The 25,592-nt window shown below is 47.2% G+C and overlaps 1 protein-coding gene across 1 annotated transcript in view; it reads right to left on the reverse strand.

The window, feature by feature from the left end:
* VPS35L (VPS35 endosomal protein sorting factor like) overlaps positions 1 to 25,592 on the reverse strand; it is a gene marked incomplete at both ends in the record, with an annotated part of 118,763 nt that overhangs the window by 50,680 nt on the left and 42,491 nt on the right. Inside the window, 8 exons of the mRNA XM_080703938.1 lie at positions 432 to 494; positions 3,113 to 3,193; positions 5,063 to 5,116; positions 8,920 to 9,036; positions 10,223 to 10,334; positions 11,375 to 11,421; positions 22,707 to 22,829; positions 23,478 to 23,555. Coding sequence (XP_080560064.1) covers positions 432 to 494; positions 3,113 to 3,193; positions 5,063 to 5,116; positions 8,920 to 9,036; positions 10,223 to 10,334; positions 11,375 to 11,421; positions 22,707 to 22,829; positions 23,478 to 23,555 — 675 coding nt within the window. The remainder of the gene's footprint in view (positions 1 to 431; positions 495 to 3,112; positions 3,194 to 5,062; positions 5,117 to 8,919; positions 9,037 to 10,222; positions 10,335 to 11,374; positions 11,422 to 22,706; positions 22,830 to 23,477; positions 23,556 to 25,592) is intronic.

The following is a 25,592-nucleotide window of genomic DNA, read 5'->3' on the forward strand; positions in this document are numbered from 1 at the left end:
GTGTAGCCCAGAGGTAGAACGGCTTCTAGGAACCCCAGTACCACCAAAAAAAAAAAAAAATTAATTAATTAAAAAAAAGAATAAAAAATAGGGCTGGGGGTGTAGCTTGGAGGTAGATGCCCCTGGGTTCTATCCCCAGTGTCTGTCTGTCTGTCTGTCTGTCTGTCTGTCTCTCTCTCTCTCTCTCTCTCACACACATACACACACACACACACACACACACACACACACACAGAAATGAATGAAAAGAAACTATATTTTTCTTTCAGTCTATGTGCATTATTTCCCAAATGCTGCTTACTTTATTAGGACACCATTGTTTATTAAGTTATTTAGAAACACTCCACAATGTTTCATCTGGCCCTGGGTATCATGAAAACATCACTGAGACAGAGAGAAATTTCTAAAGATAATTAGGAAATGTTACTTACCACTGAGAAAAGGACTGAAAAATCATGGAAGTGAGCAATGACCTTCTTAATTATTGACTGAAGCTGTGAAACAAAACAAAAATCATGTCTTAGTTGATAAGAATGGGATTAAAAATAATGCCACCCTCTTCCAAAATTTGCAGTTCCAGTTATGAGGAGGCGGGTCACTGGGGGTGTGGCCTTGGGGACTGCTTGTGTCCTTGAATCCCCTTGCTGTTCCCTCGCTTCCGGCCTCCTTGATGTGAGAGCAAAGCCCCTGCACACTTCTCACTTCTCTGCTTCCTGCACCAGGTCCTGAGCTTCACCGATGTACCTGGCCTGGCGTGGACTGAACCCCTGAAATCCTCAGAGCTGTGAGCAAATAAATCTTCCTTCCTCCAAGCTGGGTGGTCAGGAATTTGGATTACAGCAGTGAGTATGCTGACTCACACAATATTTAGGCACAGCTAAATGTTAACTGTGATTTAAAAGCATAGACTTAGCTGGGCGTGGCAGGGCACACCTGAAACTCAAGTGTGGGGGAGGCTGAGACAGGAGGATCGCAGGCTCAAGGACAGTCACAGTAAGTAGTGAGACTCTCGTCAATCTAATGAGACCCTGTTTCAAAATAAAAACAAAATAAGGCTGGGAGTGTAGCTCAGAGGTACAATGCCCCTGGATGCAGTCCCCAGTAACACACACTGCATGTGGCCAAGCAAGCATATGGACTGGAACCCTGAAAACTGTGAACCAAAACGTTTTATTCAGTTTACTCACTGCTGTGACCAAAACACCTGCCAAGCACAACTTAAGAGAAAGAAAGGTTTATTTAGGGCTCACTGAACAGAGCATGCTGGCAAACCTAGGTGTGACCCTGGAGCCTAGAACAGTAATATGTTAATGTTAAATTCTTGGATAATGCTGGAATTCCTGAAACGCTGGGTGTGGTGGCATACGCTTGTCATCCCAGCTACTTGGAAGGCTGAGACAGGAGGATTGTGAGTTTGAGGCGAGCCTGGGCAATCTAGTGAGACTCTATCTCAAAAGTAAAATAAAGAGAGCTAAACTGGGTGTGGTGGCGCATGCTTGTATTCCCAGTACTTGGGACGGCTGAGATGGGAGGATCACGGGTTCGAGGACAGCCTCAGCAAGTAGTGAGACTCCCATCAACCTAGAGAGATCCTGTTTCAAAATAAAAATAAACTAGGGTTGCAGGTGTAGCTTGGAGGTAGATTGCCCCTGAATTCCACCCTCAATACCACAAAAATAAATGAATGAATGAATAAATAAATAAATAAATAAATAATAAATAAAGCAAGCTGGAAATGTAGCTTGGTGGTAGAGCACTTGCCTACCATGCATGAAGCCCTGGATTCAATACCCAGTAACACACACACACGCACACACACCCACACTCACACTCTCCCTGAGGTTGGTAACAGAACTGCAGTTATACAGGAGAATATTCTTGTGCTTAAGAAATACTCAATGAATTCTTTAGAAACAAATGCGTAATATGGCTTATGTAGCGTATTCTCACACTTTTCAGAAATAAAATACTTACAAACATAAGTCTGTGTGCATGTGCGTGCACATACAGAATAACGACAAGTCGGGTGTGATGATACATGCCTGTAATCTCAGTACTTGGGAGGCTAAAATAGGTGGATCACAGGTTTGAGGCCAGCCTCAGCAACCTAGTGAGGCTGTCAGCAATTTAGCAAGACCTGTTTCCAAATTAAAACAACAACATCAAAGGGCTGGGGGTACAGCTCTGAGGTCGAATGGGATTAAGGTTCAATTCCTAGCAACACACACACACACACACACACACACACACACACACACACACACACACACCCCAATCAAGCAAATGTGGCAAAATGTTACTTATTGGTGAATCTGGGTAAAAAGTGGGAGTTCTTTGAGCTATCCTTTCAACTTTCCATAAGCTTCCATTTATTTCCAAACAAAGAGTTTGTTTTTAGCCTGGCACAGTGGCACAGGCCTGTAACACCCTTACTTGGGAGGCTGAGACAGGAGGATCACAGGTCTGGGACCAGCCTCAGCAACTTAGCAAGACTGATTCAAAATAAAAAATATAAAGAGCTGGGGTGGGGTGGGGTGGGGTGCAGATAAACTCAGAGGTAGAATGTCCCTGGGTTCAATCCCTAGTGTCAAAAAAAGTCTTTTAAGAAGCCATGTATTGCCGGATGTGATGGCGCATGCTTGTAATCCTAGTACTTGGGGGGCTGAGACAGGAGGATTGTGTAGGTTCAAAGCCAGCCTCAGCTGCTTACTGAGGTTCTCAGCAACTCAGTGAGACCCTGTTTCCAACTAAATAATAAAAAACAGGGCTGGGAGTGTAGTTCAGAGGTAGAATGCCCCTGGGTTCCATCCCCAGTACCACACACACACACACACACACACACACATAATAATACAAATAAACCAAATGATAATAATAATAAATAACAATAAAATAAATGTATTTATTTATTGGTACTGGGTTGATTAAACCCAAGGTACTTATCTCAGAGCCACACTCCAAGCCATATATTATATATATATATATATTTATATACATATATAGCCCAGCACAGGATTACCCGACTCTACGCCCCGACCCGTGCAACGTGGCTACTTAATTTAAAAGAACAAAATTCCTAGCGATGTAGAAACTGAAAGCGCAGGTCTGTTACCTGAGGGTAGGAATCTTCAAACGCGCGATCGGGGGTCATGTGCTTGATGACGTCAGCCAAAACGGTATTCACCTCTCGTTTCTAAGGGGGGAAAAGAAATCTGACCCATATTAGACACAGAATGGCAATCACTGACTGTTTTCCTGAGAAAAGGACTAATATATTCCAAATATATATATTACACATGTTCTCGGAAAGAGCATCAAATGTTCTGTTGAAAATAATACTGGGCCCGGCGTGGTGGCACACGCTTGTCGTTCCAGCATTCGGGAGGCTGAGACCTGGAGGATCGCGGTTCGCGGACAGCCTCAGCTACTTAGTGAGGCCCTCTGTAACTTACTGAGACCCTGTTTCAAAATAAAGAATAAAAAAAAAAAATGGTGCCGGGCTTGGTGGCGCACGCTTGTAATCCCCGCGCTTGGGAAGCAGAGACAGGAGGATCGCGCAGGTTCGAAGCCAGCCGCGTGTGCTGGTTTAGGAGACCCTGTTTCCAAATAAAAATATAAAAATAGGTCTGGGAGTATAGCCGGAGGTAGAAGGGCTTCCAGGAACCCCAGAACCACCAAAAATAAAATAAAATAAAATATAAAAAAATGGCAGGGGGTGTAGCTCAGAGGTCAAATGCCCCTGGGTTCCATCCCCAGACCCGCAAAAAAAAAAAAAAAAGCAAAGAATACTGGACTCTTGTCACCTGGCCCAGTACGACAGCCCTCAAGATGGCTACGTGTGCTCCCAGCAGGCCTGACCCCGTCCTCAGAGGTTGAAGTCTTTGCGCTCGCAGAGCGAGCGCCAGGATGTGGGGGGAAGAGCGACTGGCCCCGGCAGCCATCTCCCACAGCTGCTCACTGCTCACTGCTGCCGTCTGTATCGGGGGTCGGCCGACAGCCCAATCCAAGCTGCTGTTATACAGCCTGCTAGCTAAGAATGCTTTTTACATTCTAACCACAAAGAACATTATTTTTAACAGCGAAGATGATGAGATTCAAATTCCAGCGTGCATAATGGACCGGAACCCAGCCATGGGCAGCATGTAAACAACACAAAGTTTTCCCCCATAGTCGGAGACACTGGGAAATTCCAGTTCAAGGGACCGGTAGACTCGGCGTCCTCATGGTGGAAGGGGCCAACGAGCTCCTTTGGGCTTTTATCATAAGGGCACCAATCTTATTCATGCAGGCTCCGCCCTCAAGACTTAATCATCTCTCAAAGGCTCCATCCCTCTTTTTTTTTTCCAACTGGGCTGGTGTCCTGCCATAGTTAACCGCACAGAGTTGGCATGATGCAGGATACATAATGGCTATTGGCTGCTGTTCTGCCAAGAGTGTAACACTTATCTAGGTTCAAGACAACCAAGGCAACTCCCTAAGACTCCACTTTTAATAGCATCGCATTGGGGAAAGGTTTCAACATAGGTATCTGGCAGGGAGGTACACACAAATCTTCAGACTATTTCAATTTTTTTAAGGTTGGTTAAAATAAGCAAATAATTCTGGTAACAGGATTAGAACCCACTTCTACCTGTTTCTAAAGTCTTTGATCTTTGACAAGCCCAGTATTCCCCAAAGTGTGGCTCTAGTCTGTGCCTAGGTAAAGAAGTATCATCCTAGGAAAAAACCACATGTAAGTCAAAGATGCCTGCGAAATGCTGTTCATGAGACCCCACGGAAACTCACGGTGCACTTCAGCATATCTACATCTCAAGGGTCCGAGGCAAAAACACTAACTTTGTATAATACAGCACTCCCCAGAATTACATGTATGTATGAACGCTTTTGTTATAGTACAGCTATTAATGCCTGATCACATTTTATTATTAAAAAATACACGTTTTACATATGAGGAAAAAAGAACATTGAGAAATGTCTCAAAGCCTAAACTAGTTTCATTTACTATTATAAACAAGAAAAAATAAAATTCTCAAAAAAAAAATAATCTCATGGTCACACATACCGTGAAATGCTTACAGGTGTATTCTACCCACACTTCGGCACAATTAATGTAGTCCTGCAAAGAAAGAGAAAAAAATACCTTTACAATAAGAGATTATGCAAATAACACGGATTAGCTTATGGCAAAAGTTCACCATATACAAATCCCTTCAAGAACTCTGACAAAAGAGAGATGGAGCCGGGCGTGGTGGCGCACGCTTGTAATCCCCATGCTTGGGAGGCGGAGACAGGAGGATCGCGCGGGTGTGAAGCCAGCCTCGCTGGTTTAAGAGACCCTGTTTCCAAATAAAAAAGTATAAAAATAGGTCTGGGAGTGTAGCGCAGAGGTAGAAGGGTTTCCAGGAACCCCAGTACCACCAAAAAAAAAAAAAAAAAAAAAAAAAAAAAAAGGGAGAGAGAGAGAGAAATTCTGGCCCACTGATATATTTTAGTGTGAGTCGTAAGCTATAGAAAAAACAGGAGTTGCCTGCAACTGATTAGACTTTCACTCCAGAACCGCTCTATAAGCCAAGGTGGAAACCCGGGACACTCTGCCATGCTTGGAGAACTATCCAAGGGTGATTCACTGCAGGTGACGCGGCGCCTTTCCCACCCCTCAGCAGGGACACTGATGGGGGGACCTGAGCAAAGACACTCAGAGCGATTTTCAAGATTGGAGAAAAAATCCAAGTGTGTTACCTTAAAAAAAAAAACAAAAAAACTGAAGCTGGGCGTGGTGGCGCACGCTTGTAATCCCAACACTTGGGAGGCTGAGACCGGAGGATCACGGTTCACGGACAGCCTCAGCTACTTAGTGAGGCCCTCTGCAACTTACTGAGACCCTGTTTCAAAATAAAGAATAAAAAATAGGGCAGAGGGTGTAGCTCACAGGTCAAATGCCCCTGGGTTCCATCCCCAGACCCGCAAAAACAAAACACAACTGGGCGTTGGTGGCACACACTTGTAATCCTAGTACTTGGTTGGGAGGCTGAGACAGGAGGAGCGAAGGTCTGTGGCCAACCTCAGCAACTTAGTGAGACCTGGTTTCAAAATGAAAGAAGAAAATTCAGCTTGGGGTGTAGCTCAAAAGTAGAATGCCCCTGGGTTCCATTTCCAGTACCACACACACTCAAAAAAAAAAAAAAAAAAAAAAAAAAAAAGGTATTTTTTTTCCTAAGCTTGTAAAAAAGCTGAGAAAGCACTAATGATTTTACATAAGAAACTGTGTTAGATCCAAGTAGGGGGCCCCCGGAGAGAAGACGAGACAGCGATGGAAATGTGCTGGCCAGCAGAGCCCGGCCGCTGCCAGGACACCTGGGAGGGTGGAAGGAGGCCAGGGAGGAGGGCGGCCAGCCCAGCTCTGCAGTGCTCACGCTGTAAGACAGAGGCAACGGGGCAGGCAGGGGAATGGTGGACACAGGCCCCTCTTCTGCAGTGTCAGGCACCCACTGTCAACTGCGCTGTAGAAATTATAGCAAATTCCAAAAACAAACAACTCATAAAATTTTATTTGTGGGACTGGGGGTTTCACCCTAGTGCATTCCACCTCTGAGCTACACCCCAGCCGGATTTTGTTATTTTGAAACAGTCCTGCTAAGTTACCCCATTAGCACAGGTGTGTGTGTAGGAAAAGGCAGTAGTAGCAGGGTCAGTACTCTCTAAAGCTTCCGGCAGCCCCTGGGGGTCTTGGAATGTATTCCCTGCATATAAGGGGGACCAGTGTGTTTTATTCACACAGGAAAAGCGCAGGGCATCTTCAGATCTAACTGCAACGTGGAGAAGAGAAACTTAAGGAGGTGAGTATTGAGGTAAAGATTGGAGAAATCTAAGCCGGGCGTGGTGGCGCACGCTTGTAATCCCAGCATTTGGGAGGCTGAGACCTGGAGGATCGCGGTTCGCGGACAGCCTCAGCTACTTAGTGAGGCCCTCTGCAACTCAGTGAGACCCGGTTTCAAAAGAAAGAATTAAAAAAAAAAAAATAGGGCAGGGAGTGTAGCTCAGAGGTCGAATGCCCCTGGGTTCCATCCCCAGACCCGCCAAAAAAAAAAAAAAAAAAAAAAAAAAGATTGGAGAAATCTAAAAGCCGGGCGTGCTGGCGCACGCTTGTAATCCCAGCATTCGGGAGGCTGAGTCGGGAGGATCGTAGTTCGCGGACAGCCTCAACTACTACTTACTGAGGCCCTTGGCAACTCAGTGAGATCCTGTTTCAAAATAAAGAATAAAAATAGGGCTGGGGTGTAACTCGAAGGTAGGATGTGCCTGAGTTCCATCCCCAGTACAAAAAAAAAAAAAAGGACTGGAGAAAACTGTGAACGCAGACATTTGACACAAAGCTGCTTTGAGACACAAGTCCAGGCACTAACCTATTGCCCTAGAAGATTTTCAAATACCCTTAATAAGCAGGGGGTTTTGCCTATTTTTTGTTTGTTTGTTTGTTTGTTTTTGCAGTACTAAGGATGGAACCCAGGGGCATTCTACCTCCAAGCTATACTCTCAGCCCTATTTTTTTATTCTTGATTTTGAAACAAGATCCACGTCCAGCTTTCTTTTTGAAATGGGATCTTGCTAGGTTGCTAAGAGTCTCCCCGCACTGCTAAGGCTGTCCTCGAACCTGGGATCCTCCTGTTTCAGCCTCCCATGTACTGGGGTTGCAGGCGTGTGCCACCGTGTTTGCCTTTTCTTTTCACAAATAAAACTGTGTGTTTGTAGTGCACCACGTGTTGTTTTGAAACATGCACACCTTTTGGAATATCTCAATCAAGATTAATATATGCACGTCTCACACGCCTATCATTTTTATTTATTTTTTTTTTTTTGGTGATACTGGGGTTCCTGGAAGCCCTTCTACCTCTGGGCTACCCTCCCAGACCTACTTTATACTTATTTTTGGAAACAAGGTCTCTTAAGCCACCGCGGCTGGCTTCGAACCAGCACGATCCTCCTGTTTCCACCTCCCAAGTGCGGGGCTTACAAGCGTGCGCCACCACGCCCGGCAAGAGTCACATTTCACACAGTAGATCTCCTTACAGGATAAAGCTGTCTCGCTTGGTCAGTCTGGGTTAAACAGAGAACATAACTGCTAGAGTTTAGTGATGATTTTCCTACCAATCCTTATGTTTCTGGTTTTCCTAAGTTTTTCAAAATAAGATCCCCTAGGCTGCTACATTTTGAAAGTCCTCTGCATGGTCATAGGTCTTTTAAAGTTTCAAATATGTGAAATTTTATATTTTGAGTGCATCTTGAGGCCTCAAAAATAAGACATAAGGACAGAATAGAAAAGTCAAAAAAAAAAAAAACCCATCTTTTTTTTTTTTTTTTTTTTTTTTTTGCGGGTCTGGGGATGGAACCCAGGGGCATTCGACCTCCGAGCTACAACTCCTGCCCTCTTTTTTATTTTTTTATTTTGAAACAAGGTCTCTCTAAGTTTTGGGGGGCCTCACTAAGTAGCTGAGGCTATCCACAAACAGCAATCCTCTGGTCTCAGCCTCCTGAATGCTAGGATTACAACTGTGTGCCACCACGCCTGGCAAAAACTCCATCTTTAATGCCATTAGTTTTACAACATAGGCTAGCAAATAATTAAGTTTTTTTTAAATCTAATCCAGAAGTGCAAGCTGGACATGGTGGGGCATACCTGCAATCCCAGTACTTGGGAGGCTAGGACAGGAGGATGGCAGGGTTGAGGACAGCCTCAGCAAGGTAGTGAAACCCTCAAGGACTTAATGAGGTCCTCTTTCAAAATAAAAAGGGCTGGGCGTGTAGCTCAGAGGTAGAATGTCCCTGACTTCAATCCTTAGTACCAGAAAGGAAGGAAGGAAGGAAATAACTGTATAACTCGGGCCAAAACCCAGTCGATCCCAGGTCTAAATGGTCACCCACCTGTGGATTCTTCAATTTAGTGATAACCTTCCAAGCTTCATTGAGAATCTGAAGTCGGTCGTTCTCAGGCGGATCGGCCAAGGCCAAGTTTAACCCCAGGGAGCGAAAAAGAAGATGCTAAGGAAGAGAGCGAACCGTCACGTTAGTGAAAATTTCAAATCAAAGCAGCTTGAGGCTTGCACGCGCACACACACACACACGCGCGCGCAGTGGTAGCATTTAATCCATCCCGAAGTAAACCTCTGAAAGCCTTCTTTCTGAACTCCTACTCGATCTATGCCTATACCACTGAGAACCTCAAAACAAAGAGCTGCCTCTGAGGACAGGTCTGTGGGCCGTAACCTTCTGCTGGACAAAGCGTTTCCATAATGAGTATGCCCATATACATATATACATATACAATAAGATGTATATTTTATATATCATATATAAAAGTACATGTACACATAAATAAAGATATATACACAGACACACTTTCAGTGGTGCACTGTAAATACACAGCGTAGTGAGGCTCGAAGCCGTACAACATCCACACAGGTGCTGGGCTTCTCTTTGGGTCCCGCTTGTCATCCCAGCATTCGGGAGGCTGAGACCAGAGGATCGCGGTTCGCGGACAGCCTCAGCTACTTAGTGAGCCCCTCTGCAACTTAGTGAGACCCTGTTTCAGAATAAAGAATAAAAAAAAAAATAAGGCAAGGGGTGTAGCTTGGAGGTAGAATGGCCCTGGGTTCCACCTCCAGACCCGAAAAAAAAAAAGGATACCATGGGGATGTGTGCATACCCATATTTAGAGAAGATATATATCCTTTTTTTTTCCTTTTTGCGGTACTGGGGAGCCCAGGGGTATTCTACCTCTGAACTACATCCCCAGCTTTATTTTTTTAGTCTTTTTCATTTTGAAACAGGGTCTCACTGAGTTGCCAAGGGCCTTACTAAGTAGCTGAGGCTGTCCGCGAACCGCGATCCTCCCGTCTCAGCCTCCCGAATTCTGGAATTACAAGTGTGCGCCACCACGCCTGGCTTGAGAAAATATATTTTTAAAGACCAACGTCTTCCTACATACTTTGTGAAGAGCTAGTTGAGGGGATTTAGCATTCACGGGCCTGATGCACAGCGATTACATGGTGTTAACAGTCCTAATCTAACCTGCCTTCCCTGGCGGCCTCCAGGAACAGAGCCTTCGCTGTTCCCTCAGACCCCACACAGCCCTGCGCCTGGCCCTCCCTTGCTGAGAGCGATCAGATGGCTCTGGCCTCACTGTCCCGCTGCCCCGAGGGGGCGGAGCCTCGGGGGCGGAGCCTACCTTGGGGAAACCCGACTCCTCACACTCCTTGACCATGCGGATGAAATCCATGGCCCTCGTGGCGATGAACTCGGCCCGGAAGGCGGACATCACAGAGTTCAGCAGCAAGGCACTGCGAGACACGGAGGCCCCAGGTCAGTCCTCTGCCCCTTAGTGAGTCGCTTGACCTGAGGGTGCACGCTGCCAGCACGATGACTGACAGCCTTTAATGGTAGGGTTGAAAACAAACAGAAAAAGACCAGAGAAAAGGGCAAGCTCTAGAGACTGACAGAGTTCTATACATATTTGGAACTCAATTAATGCTGAATTAACTGGATGAATGGATGGATAGATGGATGGACAGGTAAATCAGCAAGCAATCCAATCTATTTAAGCACAAGTGAGCCTTCAAATAGAATGACGTACTAATTAAACTAAATGCTAAGTAACAATATTGATTCTTGCTGAAATAACCATACACCGCTCTTTCTTTCTTTCTTTTTTTTTTGTGGTACTGGAGATGGAACCCAGGGGCATTGTACCTTCAAGCTACACCCCCAGCCCTATTTTTTAATCCTTTTATTTTTGAAACCGGGTCTCACTGAGTTGCAAAGTGCCTTGCTAAGTAGCCGAGGCTGTCCCCGAACCGCAATCCTCCGGTCTCCACCTCCCGAATGCTGGGATTATAAGCGTGCACCACCACGCCCGGCTCATACATCTCTCTTATGAAAACAATGCTTCCAAAAGAAATCTTGTGTTCTGGGCACTAGAAAACAGATCTTGTATTCTGGGCACTAGGGACACCGCCATGAACAAAACCCACTCAGGGCTGCTTACACAATTAAAACCATGAGAAGGATAGCGGAACCTCTGTGCCCAGGAGGCAGGAGGATCGAGTTTAACCTGGCCCTACCACTTAGCATGCCCCATGGGAAATAGGGCGCCATTATACCCATTTTACATTTTACGGATAAGGAAAAGGAGAGAGGCAGTGTGTAAATGGCCCAAGGTCACAGACCTAAGACAGACTGGAGCCGAGATCTGAGGCCAGGCCAGTGGACTCCTGTGTTTGAAACCCCCACACTGTGTCTCACCCATGTAAGCATGCCAAGCTCCAAAATACCAGCCAGCGCCAGGTCCAAGCTCAGGCTTTAGGAATCTTCCAGTACTTACTTGTTTCCTAGCTTCTTACATCTTTCCATCATCTCCGTCAGCAGAGCCTAAGAAGTTTAATTAAAAGAGAATCATCAGGTTAGATTTCTAGGAGATATGCAAGGGGCAGGGATCCTCTAAGATAAACATGGCCACGTGCCTGTTTCCAGGCTCCTCAGTGCCCAGCCAGGACCGGGAGGGCGGGGAAGAAGGACATTCATGTTCATAGCACCTGGTGTAAGGCCAAGAGCTGGGACTTGGCCCGGGCCCTCCTGGGTTCAGATCTACCTCTCCCATGCCCAGGGCAAGAACTTGGAAAAGCACCGACCTGCTGCGTGTGGGTACAGAGCTTAGCACAGAGGACAAGAGCGGCACCATCCCGTCCACAGGGTCACTCCGAAACAGGAGCCCCTCCTGCACTCCAGGGCACCGGTGAGGGGGAAACGACTTTGCCCCCGACTCTCCTCTGCCCACCACGCTCTCCTGGTTTCCCAGGGATCAAGAGCTCGCTGCCCGCCGGCAACAGGAGAAGCACTCTGTGTAAAATTCACCGCTCCCAACCACCCACAAGGCAGGCCCTGGATCCTCCCACTTCACAGATGAGAAACCAAGCCTTCGCCTAAAGCCACACAGCCCGTGGCAGTGGCCAGACATGAGACCGAGCAGGCGGCAGCCAAAGCCGTGCTCTGCTCTCTCTCTCCTCTCCGATGTCTTCAAACTTGTTTTTCTCCCCAAAGGTAAAGGGGTTAGTCTCTGGAATCTTGTTAATGGCTTTAGCACTATCTTAAGACAATTATCTATCTTCAGAAGAGCTCCTGTTTAAAAAAAAAAAAAACCAACGTGTGACATAGCCTTTAGGGCAGTGGTTTGGAGATGGTTCAACCAAGGTCGAGCCTCAGACAGAAGTCTAAGGCTCAGCGCTGAGCACTGGCCTGACGCGCGGCCTCGCTGACCAGAGAAAGGCTCTCCTGCCCTCTCGCCTTCACCAGGGAAGGCTAGGCCCATTTTACAGATGAGGAAGCCACTTTCTGGTAAGGATCCGAAATGTGATTTGTGTCTAAGTCTGGCCCCAAAGTCAAACAAGTCTTCAAGTTTTGTTTTGTTTTGTTTCTGGTGCTGGGGGATGAACCTCCAGCACCCGGAGAAGAAACTGCTAAGTTGTGAGTCTCATTATGTGGCCGAGACTAGCCTTGAACCTGCGATTCTCTTGTCTCAGCCTCCCAAGTCCTGGGTGTCCGGGTGTTCATGACTTCTAGAAAACAATTCAACCCTTCCCACGGGTGACCTTCCGTGTCCTTCGGACTGTGGAGTGATCAACAGCTCACCCTCACCATGGAGACGCATCAGAACTGCGTCCAGAACCCTGACTGTATTCAGGTGTCAGTCTCTGCCTCATGTAAATCAAGTTGGGTCTTGTCATAGACTAAGTTAAGTTACATCTCCCCAAAATGCACATGTGGAAGCCCTAACTTCTAATTGACAGTATTTAGAGATAGTTTTTTTTGTTGTTGTTTGTTTTTTGTTTTTGGTGGTACTGGAGATGGAACCCAGGCGCTTTCTACCTCTGGGCCATACTCCCAAACCCATTTTATATTTTATTTGGAAACAGGGTCTCACTAAGTTGCTGAGAGCCTCACTAAGTAGCTATGGCTGGCTTCAAACCTGTGTGATCCTCCTGTCTCAGCCTCCCAAGCGCGGGGATTACAAGCGTGCGCCACCATGCCCGGCTAGAGATGTTTTTTTTAATGGAGGTGTCAAGATGGAATGAGGCTGTGAGGGTACACTCTCCTCCAATAGGGCTGGCGTCCTTATAAGGAAAGGATTCCCTGTTGGAAAGTGAATGACTCCCTACCCCTCTGCTCCTGGATGTGGTCAAGTAAGGACGCTCGCTTGGAGTGGTTGCGGCCACCTTGCTACTAGCCAGGCATGGCCGACCAGAAGGGCAGATGGAGTCTGCTGGCCTGGAGCCTGCCCTTGTTCTGGGAGAGGACACACTGAATTATATTTGGAGGCTGGGCCCGCTGGGAGTCTGTTCCTTGCAGCCAGAAGCCTCTCAGCCGAGGACAAAATTGATTATGTTGCAAACAGCTCTGCCAACCCCTTTGTACATCTCTCTACTTGAAAAGTCAACTAATTCCAAAGTGGCTCCTGGAAAAGGCCGGGAAAGGGAAAGAGAAATTCTACGTAATCATCACACCATGTTGCCATGCCCCAACACACACTCCACCGGTCCACACCTGCCTAGGGAGCAGCGGAACATCCTGGCCATGTCCTCAGCGCCAGAGAGAGTGTAGCAAAGGAGAGACCAGAACACAAGCTCTCATGGGGTCCTTCTAACTCTCACACACATGCACAGATGGGCACGCACGCGCACGCGCGCACACAAACACACATGTCTTGGTGTGGTGGTGCACAGTTGTAATCCCCGCGCCTGGGAGGCTGAGACAGGAGGATGGCACAGGTTGGAAGCCAGCCTCAGCTACTGAGTGAGGCTCTCAGCAACTTAGTGAGACCCAGTTTCCAAATAAAGTATAAAGTAGGTCTGGGAGTGCAGCCTGGAGATAGAAAGCCCCTGGGTTCCAACCCCAGTACCACAAAATAAATAAATAAATAATAAATAAATAAAAAGGGCTGTGGGTATAGCTCAGAGGTAGAGTGTCTGTCTGTCTCTCTCTCTCTCTCTCTCTCTCTCTCACACACACACACACACACACACACACACACACACACACACACAGCTGGATGTGGTGGTGCATGCTTGCAATCCCAGTGCTTAAGGGCTGAGATGAGCATCATAGGTTCGAGAACAGCCTCAGAAGCTTAGCGACATTCTCAACAACTTAGACTCTCATCAACTTAGCAAGTCCCTGTTTCAAAATAAACAACAAGCCTGGCATGGTGGAGCACGCTTGTAATCCCCGCGCTTGGGAGGATCACGCAGATTCAAAGCCAGGCTCCCTGGCTTAAGAGACCCTGCTTCCAAATAAAAATATAAAAATAGGTCTGGGAGTGTAGCCCGGAGGTAGAAGGGCTTCCAGTACCACCAAAAATAAATGAATTAAAAAAAAAAAAAAGGGCTGGGATGTAGCTTGGAGGTAGAATGTCCCTGAGTTCAATCTCCCACACTAAAAAAAAAGAAAAAGGGAAGATGCATGCCTAAAAAGTTTTCCTTACACACACACACACACACACACACACACTCATGAGAAATAGATCCAAGAAAATAATTGGGGGAAAAAAAAAGGCTGACATATAGAAATATAGGAATGCCCATCAGTATCCAAGGAGACAAATGTTTGGGATCCCAGGCAAGTGTATTAGAGGCTATTTTATTTATTTATTTATTTATTTACTTATTTACTTATTTATGTTTCTGAGAAGTGACTGGATCGATCATCTTTGGCAAGAACAAGGTGAACAACAGGTCAAAGCCCACTGCGATCCAAAGCAGCCTGTTGGCTGCGCTCGCCCGTCAGACCTCGCGGCAGCAGAACGCGAAGGCCGCCGGGCAGGCAGTTCTTCAGGGTGCTCGACTTCGCCTGGGCTTTTGACGCGTCGCTCTTGCCCCTACATTTTATTTGTGTAACATCTCATTGTTTTCATAAAAATAAGAAATGATTCGAGACGAAAGTTCCAACAGTAGTGGCGTAGATCAGGACAGATGTGAGGGCCCTCCACCCCCCATCCTCCAGGATCTTCCCAGGGACCACCACTGTCAACATTTTGATGTTTATCTTTCTAGAACTTTGCCTATGCCTTATAAATATATAATTATTATTGCCCAAGTTTTTCTTTTATAAAAATAATGTAATCTTCTACACACTGGGCTGCAACATGCTTTTTTCTCTTCAAGAATTCAGGATAGGCCTCTCTCCTCCCATGTCAGTACACAAACCTATCTCATTCCTTTTATTTCTGATTTTAATTTTCACCTCACTGTATTTTAATGGCCAAGGAATCCATACCCCAAATAGAACATTACTTTTTAAATTTCCCTTAATGGATGTGTAGCAACTTTTTATTTTGAACTAATTATAGATAGATAACCAATTCCAAAAATAGTGCGGAGAGGCCCTGGGTATCCATCACCCAGCCTTCTCCAATACTGACATCTTATATAACTAGTGCGTCATTCCAGTGAGAAAACGCTGCCGGGATGCAGTCAACCAAACTGTGGGGGGAGGTACTGGGGTTGGAACTCAGGGTCAGTCTACGCCCGAGCTATACCTCCAGCCCTAAATTATTCTTCATTTTTAAACAGTGTCTCACTAAGTTACTGAGGCTAGTTTCGAACCTGTGATCCTCCTGTCTCAGCTTCCCAGGTACTAGGATTTCTGGTGTGTGCCACCACACTCAGCCAACTAGACTATTTTATCGAGGGTCTTTTTGTTTTTGTTTTTTGTTTTTCACAGTACTGGGGATGGACCTCAAGGCCATTATACCTCCGAGCTATACCCCCAGCCCTATTTTTTAGTCTTTTTAATTTTGTCGTGTGTGTGTGTGTGTGTGTGTGTGTGTGTGTGTGTGTGGTACTGGGGGGTGGAACCCAGGGGCTTTTCTACCTCTGGGCTACACTCCCAGACCTATTTTATATTTTATTTGGAAACAGGGTCTCACTAAGTTGCTGAGAGCCTCAGTACGTAGCTGAGGCTGGCTTCGAACCTGTGCGATCCTCCTGTCTCAGCCTCCCAAGCGCTGGGATTACAAGCGTGCGCCACCATGCCCGGCTCCAACTAGACTATTTTACACATGCTTTTTTTTTTTTTAATGGCAGTGAAAGATATGTCTTTGGGTCTAATCCTATGACATTTCATCAGTATATATATACTTATCTATATTTATATAACTACCATCATACTTAACTGATGGGGTTTATTTTTTATTTTTATTTTTTGGTGGTACTGGGGTTCCTGGAAGCCCTTCTACCTCCGGGCTACACTCCCAGACCTATTTTTTACATTTTCATTTTTGGAAACAGGGTCTCCTAAGCCAGCGCGCGCGGCTGGCTTCGAACCTGCGCGATCCTCCTGTCTCCGCCTCTCAAGCGCGGGGATTACAAGCGTGCGCCACCACGCCCAACGTAACTGATGGGGTTTAAATGTTATTTAGGTTTATTTACCAACTTTAGAAGCACAGGACAAGAGACAGGAAGTCAGCCCAAGGCCACAGCTGAACTCAGTTTCAGAGTTAGGGTCAAAATGGCCACACAGCCTGCCTCTCTGACTGTGTGAGCGTAAGCTGCTACGCCCGCTGCCTCAGCTGTAAGATGTGCGTGGTAACTGCGTGGCCTTGAGTGGCCGTGAAGGACAGTAGTTACCTCCAGAGCTTGGCACAGGGGAGCCTCAGCCTCGAGGAAACCGTGACAGGCTCAAGGTCTCCACTCCTCCCCTCCTCCCTCCTTCATACCCCACACCTGCTGCTTCCAAACACCCCCAAGTGATGGACGGCCACCTAGCTAGCTTGACAGGGTTTGCAAGTATGTGTTCGGAGGCTAAGAGGGAGGGGAAGCTTCATTAAACGATACAGAAGACATTCTCATCTACAGAGCAAAACCGCAGTCACATGCGCGCGCACTCACACGCATGTGCACACGGAATATTACGTAGGTGGGCAGTGCGCCAACACCGTGGACACCGACCCTTTCTGGACGGCAGGGCTTTGAGGCGGCTAATGCTCCTTCAACCTTGGTCTTTTCTAATTCGCTTCCAATGGTGCTGTCTTTATACTAATACTTTTTTCTGATTATGAAATTCTCTCGCATCCGGTCTGCCTCCTGTTTTTGCACAGCTACCGACGGGTGCTCCTCTCCCTCATCCACTGGTCTTTCTGCCAATCTCACCTTTTCCAAAGCGCTGCTTTTCCCAATCATTCATTCCCCTGATCAAGAGCCATCAGGAGCTCCTGCCGCCCACGACCGCGTGGCCGGCCAGTGCCGGAGCCGGCCCTGCGAGACACGCTCCCACCCCCAGCCTGACTTCCGGCTCCCTCCACACCTGTGGGCTGCCTCTGTCCTCACCCCCAGCCCTCAAGTCAGCTACCCCATCTGCCCCAGCCAGGCCTGTCAGGACCTCCCCTAACAGTGGGGGCCACCACCCCAAAGTGTATTATGGTCACCATCATAATACCCTGCAGAGGAAGGTTTACTATTAGCCCCATTTACAGCTGCCAAACTGAGGCACAGAGGTGGTGGGGGAGTCAAGTGGCCTGAGGGAAGAGGGGCCTGCCCGGTGGGCTGCCCAGCTGCACGGTGCTCTGTCCTCTCCCTTCAGTATTCCCAACCTGAACAACATGGCCCGCCAGGGATCCCGCACCTCCACGCCCCACAAGATTCAAAACTGGGATCCCAGTCAGGCCCCTCTCCCTCTACACTCCTGTCCCATCTCCAACAAACAAATGACCACAAGCAGCTAATCCAAGGATTCGGCTCCATTACTGACATGGTTGCTTTTTTATAGGCAGAATGTGCCTGAAACAGATAGGTTGGGTCCCTCCCTTCCCCTAAAGGACCCCACAGTGGGGACAGGAGGCAGAACCCTGGAAGCCAGAAGGGGAGATGTCACAAGACTCCAGGTATCAGGAGACCCCAGACATCGCAAGACAGACTCCAGGTGCTGCGAGACTCCAGATGTCACAAGAGGACCAGCCACTAGCTCTACTCCAAGACCCTGCATACATAAATATCCGCACTTCCTCTCTGACGCGTGACTCTGCCTACCGACTGTGACTCTGCTGCTCGGTCATCGGTCCCTTCCCCCACGGTCAGCAGATCTCACCCAAAGGTGCCGGTTGACTAAAGAGGTCTTTAATAACTTGGCTGGTGTTTACCTCCTTTGCGACCCCCCAACTCAATTTCAACATTTCAGAAACAAGGGTATAAAACCCATTTTTTTACTTACTATAAACTTATTTTAATTGTAAGAGGGGTGAATACTGTCTTGGAATAATACCTTTCCAATTGTGTGTGTGTGTGTGTGTGTGTGTGTGTGTGTGTGTGTGTTACTGCAGATAAAACCTAGAAACGTTCTATCTCTGAGCTACCCCCCACCCCTGGCCCTACTGTATTTTTTATTTTGAAAAAGGATCATACTAAGTTGCTGAGGGCCTAAGTTGCTGAGGCTGGCCTCAAATCTGTGATCCTCCTGTCTCAGGCTCCCAAGTATTGGGAGGACAGGCATGCAGGACATGCCTGGCCTTAATCTGAAATCTTATGCATCAGATATAATGCACAGCCCTGGGTATTTCTTATTTCCTACAAATGCCTGCCCACTTCATCTATCTCCAATTGCTGCAAACTTCACAGCCCTCTGTTTTGCAGGCTGGGCCTCTTAGAGACACACAGGGCTCTATTCCCTAAGTTGACTTACACCAGCTGTTTTCCAAAACCTGTGTGCATCACACTGTCATGTGCACCTTTGATACTGACATCAATTCTTCTGCATTGTGAAAATGATCGGTTTATTTTTAACAAGACACTGCAAGCCCCTTATTTAAGTGCCCCAAGAACCAGCATTTATTATTATTCAGGTGACCTGATTTTTTAATCATTTCTCCTAATGCAATGATGATTTCCTAGACCTGTACTCCCCGAGAAAGTTCTATTCCCAGCCTCTGCTGTCCTCTGAGACTCTTGATGCTTAAAATAAGAGGAAGAATGCTTTATGACAGGTACCTTTTATTTTTAATCTGATTTTGTCTTCCATTAAAATAAGGAGGAAAACAATAAGTGTTCTCATTTTCTTTCCTTTTTTTTTTTTTTGTGGTACTGAGGGTGGAACCCAGAGGCTTTCTACCTCTGAGTTATACTCCCAGACCTATTTTATATTTATTTGGAAACAGGGCCTCACTAAGTTGCTGAGAGCCTCACTAAGTAGCTGAGGCTGGCTTCGAACCTGTGCGATCCTCCTGTCTCAGCCTCCCAAGCGCGGGGATTACAAGGGTGCGCCACCACGCCCGGCTTAGTGTTCTCATTTTCAATATGTCAGTCCTATTGCTCGTGTGAATACTGGAGTCATTCAGTGGAATAGTAGGGAGCTTTCTTTTTGCAGTGTTGGGGATTGAACCCAGGGGCATTCTACCTCTAAGCTATACCTCAGTCCTATTTTATTTTTTATTTTGAAACAGGGTCTCACTAAGTTGCTAACAGCCTTGCTAAGTTGTTGAGGCTGACATCAAACCTGAGATCCTTCTCTTTCAGCCTCCCAAGTTCTGGGTTTATAGTCATTTGCCACCACACCTGGCAGAGGGCAGCTCTTTTTATAGTCAGGTTTACGGTCCCTTCCTCCAAGAGCTAGGGATACCATGTGGTTGCTGATCCTACGCTGCAGATCACAGAGAATGGGGAAGAAATTTTCAATCTTCCCTTTCTTTGTACTGGCGTGATTTAAAATCAATTTATTTAATAGTAAAATTAAAAAAATTTTTCACCTAAAATACAAGATGTCCCTGTTTTTCTCCTCATGCTTTAGAATTTGAAAAAGTAAAAATACAAGCAGTACATACTTACTGAAAAGTTAGGCAGCAGATGGTCAAAGAAAAAAATAAGATGGCCCGAACACTTGCTGCCCTCCAGCAATAGCTCGCCAAGCATCCTTCCCCACTCTCGTAGGCAGACACAAAAGTCCTGCATCAGAGTGCCGTGTGTGACCACACCTAGCACCATGGGAGGCCATCTCCTCCAATCCTTGCCGCAGAGTAGGAGATGGGAATGATTAGCATGGCTCCCATTTTACAGATGAAGAAAGAGGCTCCGAGTAGTTGGGGACAAGTCAGCTGCCTCCACCTTGCCATCACCTGTCCAGGAGCTGAGGTGCGGGCCAGGCGCCCCAACTCCAGGGCCTCACTTGAACACCAGGCCACACAGCTGCTGCGTGCAGCACTGGGTGGAACCACTCGTTCCGCTCAGCTGTACACGGCAAACTCGCTGAGGTCAGACCAGACGCAGACTCGCCGGCCCCAGGACACCCCGCAACCTGACCACGCCCCTGCTGGACACCCCCAACCTCGCACCAGCAGAACAGCCCTGCGTGAACAAATGTTTTCACACTTGTGTGCTCATCTACTTATTTCAGGTTTTTGTTGTGGTTTTTTTTTGTGTTTTTTATGGTACTGGGGATGAAACCAAGAGGAATTCTACTTCCAAGCTATGCTCTCAGCCCGATATTCATTCATTCATTCATTCATTCATTCATTCATTCATTCTTCTCTTTCTCTCTCTTTCTTTCTTTTTTCTTTCTTTTCTTTCTTGTAGTACTGGGGATGGAACCAAGAGGCATTCTACCTCCAAGCTATGCTCCCAGCCCGATATTCCCTCCCTCCCTTCCTTCATTCCTTCCTTTCTTTCTTCCTTGTGGTACTGGAGATGGAACCCACGGGCATTCTACCTCTGAGCTACACCCCCAGCCCTAGTTTTTATTATTTTATTTTGAAAAAGGGCCTCACTGAGTTGCAAAGGGCCTCACTAAGTAGCTGAGGCTGGCCACAAACCGCAATCTTCCTGTCTCAGCCTCCCAAATGCTGGGATTCCAAGTATGTGCCACCAATTTCTTTATTTGGTGGTACTGGGGTTCCTGGAAGCCCCTCTACGTCCGGGCTACACGCCCAGACCTATTTTTTTACCTTTTTTTTTTTAATGTGGAAACAGGGTCTCTTAAGCCAGCAAGGCTGGCTCCGAACCTATGCGATCCTCCTGTCTCTGCCTCCCAACCACGGGGATTACAAGCGTGCGCCACCACGCCCGGCTTTCAATTTATTTGGAAACAGGGTCTCACGAGGTTTCTGAGAGCCTTGCTATGTTGCTGAAGCTCTGGTCCTGGGATCCTCTGGTCTCAGCCTCCCAAGTGCTGGGATTATAAGCGTGTGCCACCACGCCTGGCTTTCATCTACTTATTATTTCTACAGGAGAAATCCATGAAAGTGGAACCACTTAGTCAAAGTCACATCCTGTTCTTCTCGAGGCCTTTGGATTCATTTTGCTTTAAGTATCCTTGTTTTCTGGCAAATCTGTGTTTGTGTGTGTGTGTGTGTGTGTGTGTGTGTGTGTGTGTGTGTGGTGTTTTGTTTTACTGGGATTGAACCCAGGGCCTCAGCTATAACCTCAGCACTATTTATTTATTATTTATTTCTTTTTAAGTCAGGGTGTCACTAAGTCGTCCACGCTGGCCTCCGCCTCGCGCTCCTCCTCCCTCAGCCTCCGGAGGGGCTGCGCCAGGGAAGGCAGAGAAAGCTTCCTCTGTCCCAGTTATTAGACCACTTCATACTTGTGTTCCGTCGAAACTGCTTCCCCAACAAGAGAGAGGGAAGCAAAGGAGGATCTCTGCTCTGATTGTGAGACCACATGAACTCGCGACAGCACGCCAATTAGCAAAAGCAACAGAAGACCTCACAAGAGCGATTAAGTATCTGGACTTAACTGCCCTTCCCTAAAGCAGAGGAATTCTCAGGGGCGCTCTCAACTCTCCAGGATTGCGACAGACAAAAAACCCGCAGAGGAAGGTGAGCAGGAGCAAGGAATCCCAGCCCAGGTCGGCTTGCTCCACGGTGACCATCACACGCCTTGTGACCTCACAAAGGGATGCAGCCTCTCTGAGTGGCCACCTCCCCTTCCCAGGCCTTAAACGAGAGCCTAGGAAAGGTGCTCAGCACAGAACCAGCCGCCATGCTGAGCCCTCTAGAAAGGCTGGCGCTGGCACTGCTGTGGCTGTCAGGAAAGGACCCTGTATTGTTTTCTTTTCTTTTCCTTTTTTTTTTTTACGGTACTGGAATTGGAACCCACAAGCATTCTACCTCTAAGCTATGCCCCCAGCCCTATTTTTTATTCTTTTTTTTTTTTCCTTTTTGCAGTACTGGGGATGAAACCCAGGGGCATTGTACCTCTGAGCTACACCCCCAGCCCTATTTTTTAGTCATATATATATATTTTTTTTGGGGGGTGGTACTGGGGTTCCTGGAAACCCTTCTACCTCCGGGCTACACTCCCAGACCTATTTTTACATTTTTATTTGGAAACAGGGTCTCCTAAGCCAGCGCGCGCGGCTGGCTTTGAACCTGCACGATCCTCCTGTCTCCGCCTCCCAAGCACGGGGATTACAAGCGTGCGCCACCACTCCCGGCTAGTCTTTTTATTTTTGAAACAGGGTCCTACTGAATTGCGAAGGGTCTCGCTAAGTAGCAGAGGCTGTCCGCGAACCGCGGTCATCCCGTCTCAGCCTCCAGAACGCTGGGATTACAAGCGTGCACCACCGCGCCCGGCTAGGAAAGCCCTATTAAAGTCGCAGGGCCGTCAGGGCACCAAGGAGAGAGGAGCCCACATCCCCCTCAGGGACGCATGTCCCCTTGCTAGCTGGCAGGTAGTTACCTCGGGGGCACGGTAGGAGATACACTGGAAGATCCAATCCATGGCGGGCGAGTACAAGGGGAGGTAGGATGGGAGCTCTACTCCCTGGACCACCAGCTGGTTCTGGACCGTATCGCTGTGAATCTGCAGAAGACCACAGGTACATTCAGAGGAGGGCAACCACCTGACCAGCTAAGAGGCTGGACCACATACATCACACTCCAAGAGAAACAGCCCGGCTTCTCAGTTGGGGCTTTTTTTTTTTTTTTTTTTTTTGGTGGTACTGGGGTTCCTGGAAGCCCGTCTATCTCCGGACTACACTCCCAGACCTATTTTATTTTTGGAAACAGGGTCTCCTAAGCCAGCACGGCTGGCTTCGAACCTGCGCGATCCTCCTGTCTCTGCCTCCCAAGCGCGGGGATTACAAGCATGCGCCACCACGCCCGGCCCAGTTGGGGCTTTTTTAAACTACAAAAAGTATACCGAGTTTCCCACCATTCCGGGCATGTGTGCTGTGGAAAGAAAAACCTGATTTGAAAAAAAAAAAGGTGCCAGCAGATGCGGGAAGAAAGGCCGGTGCAGGGAGGCTTCCTGTTCACACATGCATATTAATTCTCCCGCTCCCTCCCGAGGCTCAATCAACACGTTTTAACAGGTGCTGGTGCCATTTTTTAGGGTTTCCACATTTGAAGGGCTGAAAGGCATTTTCGCCTGGGAAAGCCCGCTGGGTTCTGGGAATTCACTCTCACACAACTGTCAATTCACCTGAGCCCTCTGACAGCCTTCTCGTACCTGCTTAAAGGTAAGGAGGAAGTCAAAAAAGTTCCGGTTGAGGCTCTCCTTTAGATGCGGCGCGACCTCCATGCCCACCTGCAGCCAGACAAGATGGGTGGGTTGCTTTAGAAGAACAGGTGGCAAAGAAGATGGAGGGGATGGGTCTTTTTTTTTTTTTTTTTTTTTTTTGCAGTAATAGGGAAGGAACCCAGGGGCACTGTACCTCAGAGCTACACCTCCAGCCCTATTTTCCAGTCTTTTTAGTTTTGAAACAGGGTCTGAGTTGCAAATGGCCTCGCCAAGTAGCCGAGGCTGTCCGTGAACCACGATCCTCCCAAATGCTAGGATTACAAGCTTGCGCCACCTCGCCCGACTTAGGATGGGTCATTTTTGTAGGATGTCATTTTTTGGTTGTTGTTTTTTGGTGGTACTGGGGTTCCTAGAAACCCATCTGCCTCTGGGCTACACTCCCAGACCTATTTTATATTTTTATTTGGAAACAGGGTCTCTTAAGCTAGCGAGGCTGGCTTCGAATCTGCGCGATCCTCCTGTCTCCGCCTCCCAAGCGCGGGGATTACAAGTGTGCGCCACCACACCCGGCTAGGATGTCATTTTTGTAAATTAAAAAAATACACCAACACGTAGATATAGACAAAATGTCCAGAAAGTTAATTTTGACTCTTTTTGCTTAGCTGTTTTCCTATTCAATAACCATGCATTGTTTTTAGAAGAAAAAAACCCACAGAAGCTATTTTTAATAAAAAAAAGAACATTTGCAGTAATCATCTTTGCAATTTCCCAAAGGTAATGAATGTATTTATGAACAGATGACCAAGAAAACAAATCAATATGGGGCTAAGGAGGAAGGCACTCTCAAGACTGTGGATACAATTGTCTCTTCCTCTCAAGAAAACCAAAATGGTGAAGACACGCGTGTGGCTGTACTCATTAGATGAAGCAAAAACGTTATAGGAAGGGCCTAGGGTGTAACTAGCTCAGCAACAGAAAGGGTGTTTAGCTTGCACAAAGCACTGGGTCCCCTTCCTAGACCCCAGCTCCCAATGGGGAAAAAAAACTATTAGATTATGTAAAAACTTAAATTTCAGATGTCAAGCCACCACTGTCTCATTGTTAAAAGCAACAGACTGATTCTTCGCTAGGTACTCGTGGAAACAGACATACATTTTAATGATATTTTAGCAATTTTATATGAAGTGTCAGAATGCTATATTGTCTCCTGAGTTCAATATTTAAAAACAGCCAAGCATGGGAATGCACACTTGTAATCCCAGCATTCGGGAGGCTGAGGATTCAGGAGGATCATGATTCATACAGACCCAGCTACATGGTGAGGCCTTTTGCAACTCAATGAAACCCTGTTTCAAATAAAGAATAAAAAATAGGGCTGGGGGTGTAGCTTGGAGGTAGAATGCTTCTTGGTTCCATCCCAAGGACCACAAAAACAAAACAAAAAATGAATGCAACATTTCCAGCTAAATAAGTCTGCTGATCACACGGAAGGAAGCTAGGTCCCCGGGGTGGCTGGCAAAGACCAGAGCTACGTGCAGGGGAGTGCATGGGTTGATTTATCTACTCATTTATCTTTTGGACAAAGGATTGAAACTAGGGGCATTCTATCTCCCAGCTACACCCCCAGATCTTTTCTTTTCTTTTTTAACATAGAAACAATGCTTCACTAAATTGCTGAGGCTGGCCCCAAACCTGTGATCCTTCTGTCTCAGCCTCCCAGTACTGGGATTACAGGCCTGTGCCATTTGTTTAAAACAAAACACGGGCGCCGGGCGTGGTGGCGCACGCTTGTAATCCCCGCGCTTGGGAGGCGGAGACAGGAGGATCGCGCAGGTTCGAAGCCAGCCCTGCTGGCGTAAGAGACCCTGTTTCAAAAATATAAAATAGGTCTGGGAGTGTAGCCCGGAGGAAGAAGGGCTTCCAGGAACCCCAGTACCACCAAAAAAAAAAAAACTGAGCTCCTTGGATGTGCCTCGGTTCCCAACCGCTGCTTAAGCACAAAAGCAACTTCCTTGGAGAAGCTGCTTTCTGGAACCCAGTTTCCTCCAGTGGGGACAGTTTCTCCCTCTCCCTGCCCCAGGGTCACGCTCATTAATACTGATG

Source organism: Muscardinus avellanarius, assembly GCF_963383645.1.
Source record: "Muscardinus avellanarius genome assembly, chromosome: 10".
Lineage (NCBI taxonomy): Eukaryota > Metazoa > Chordata > Mammalia > Rodentia > Gliridae > Muscardinus > Muscardinus avellanarius.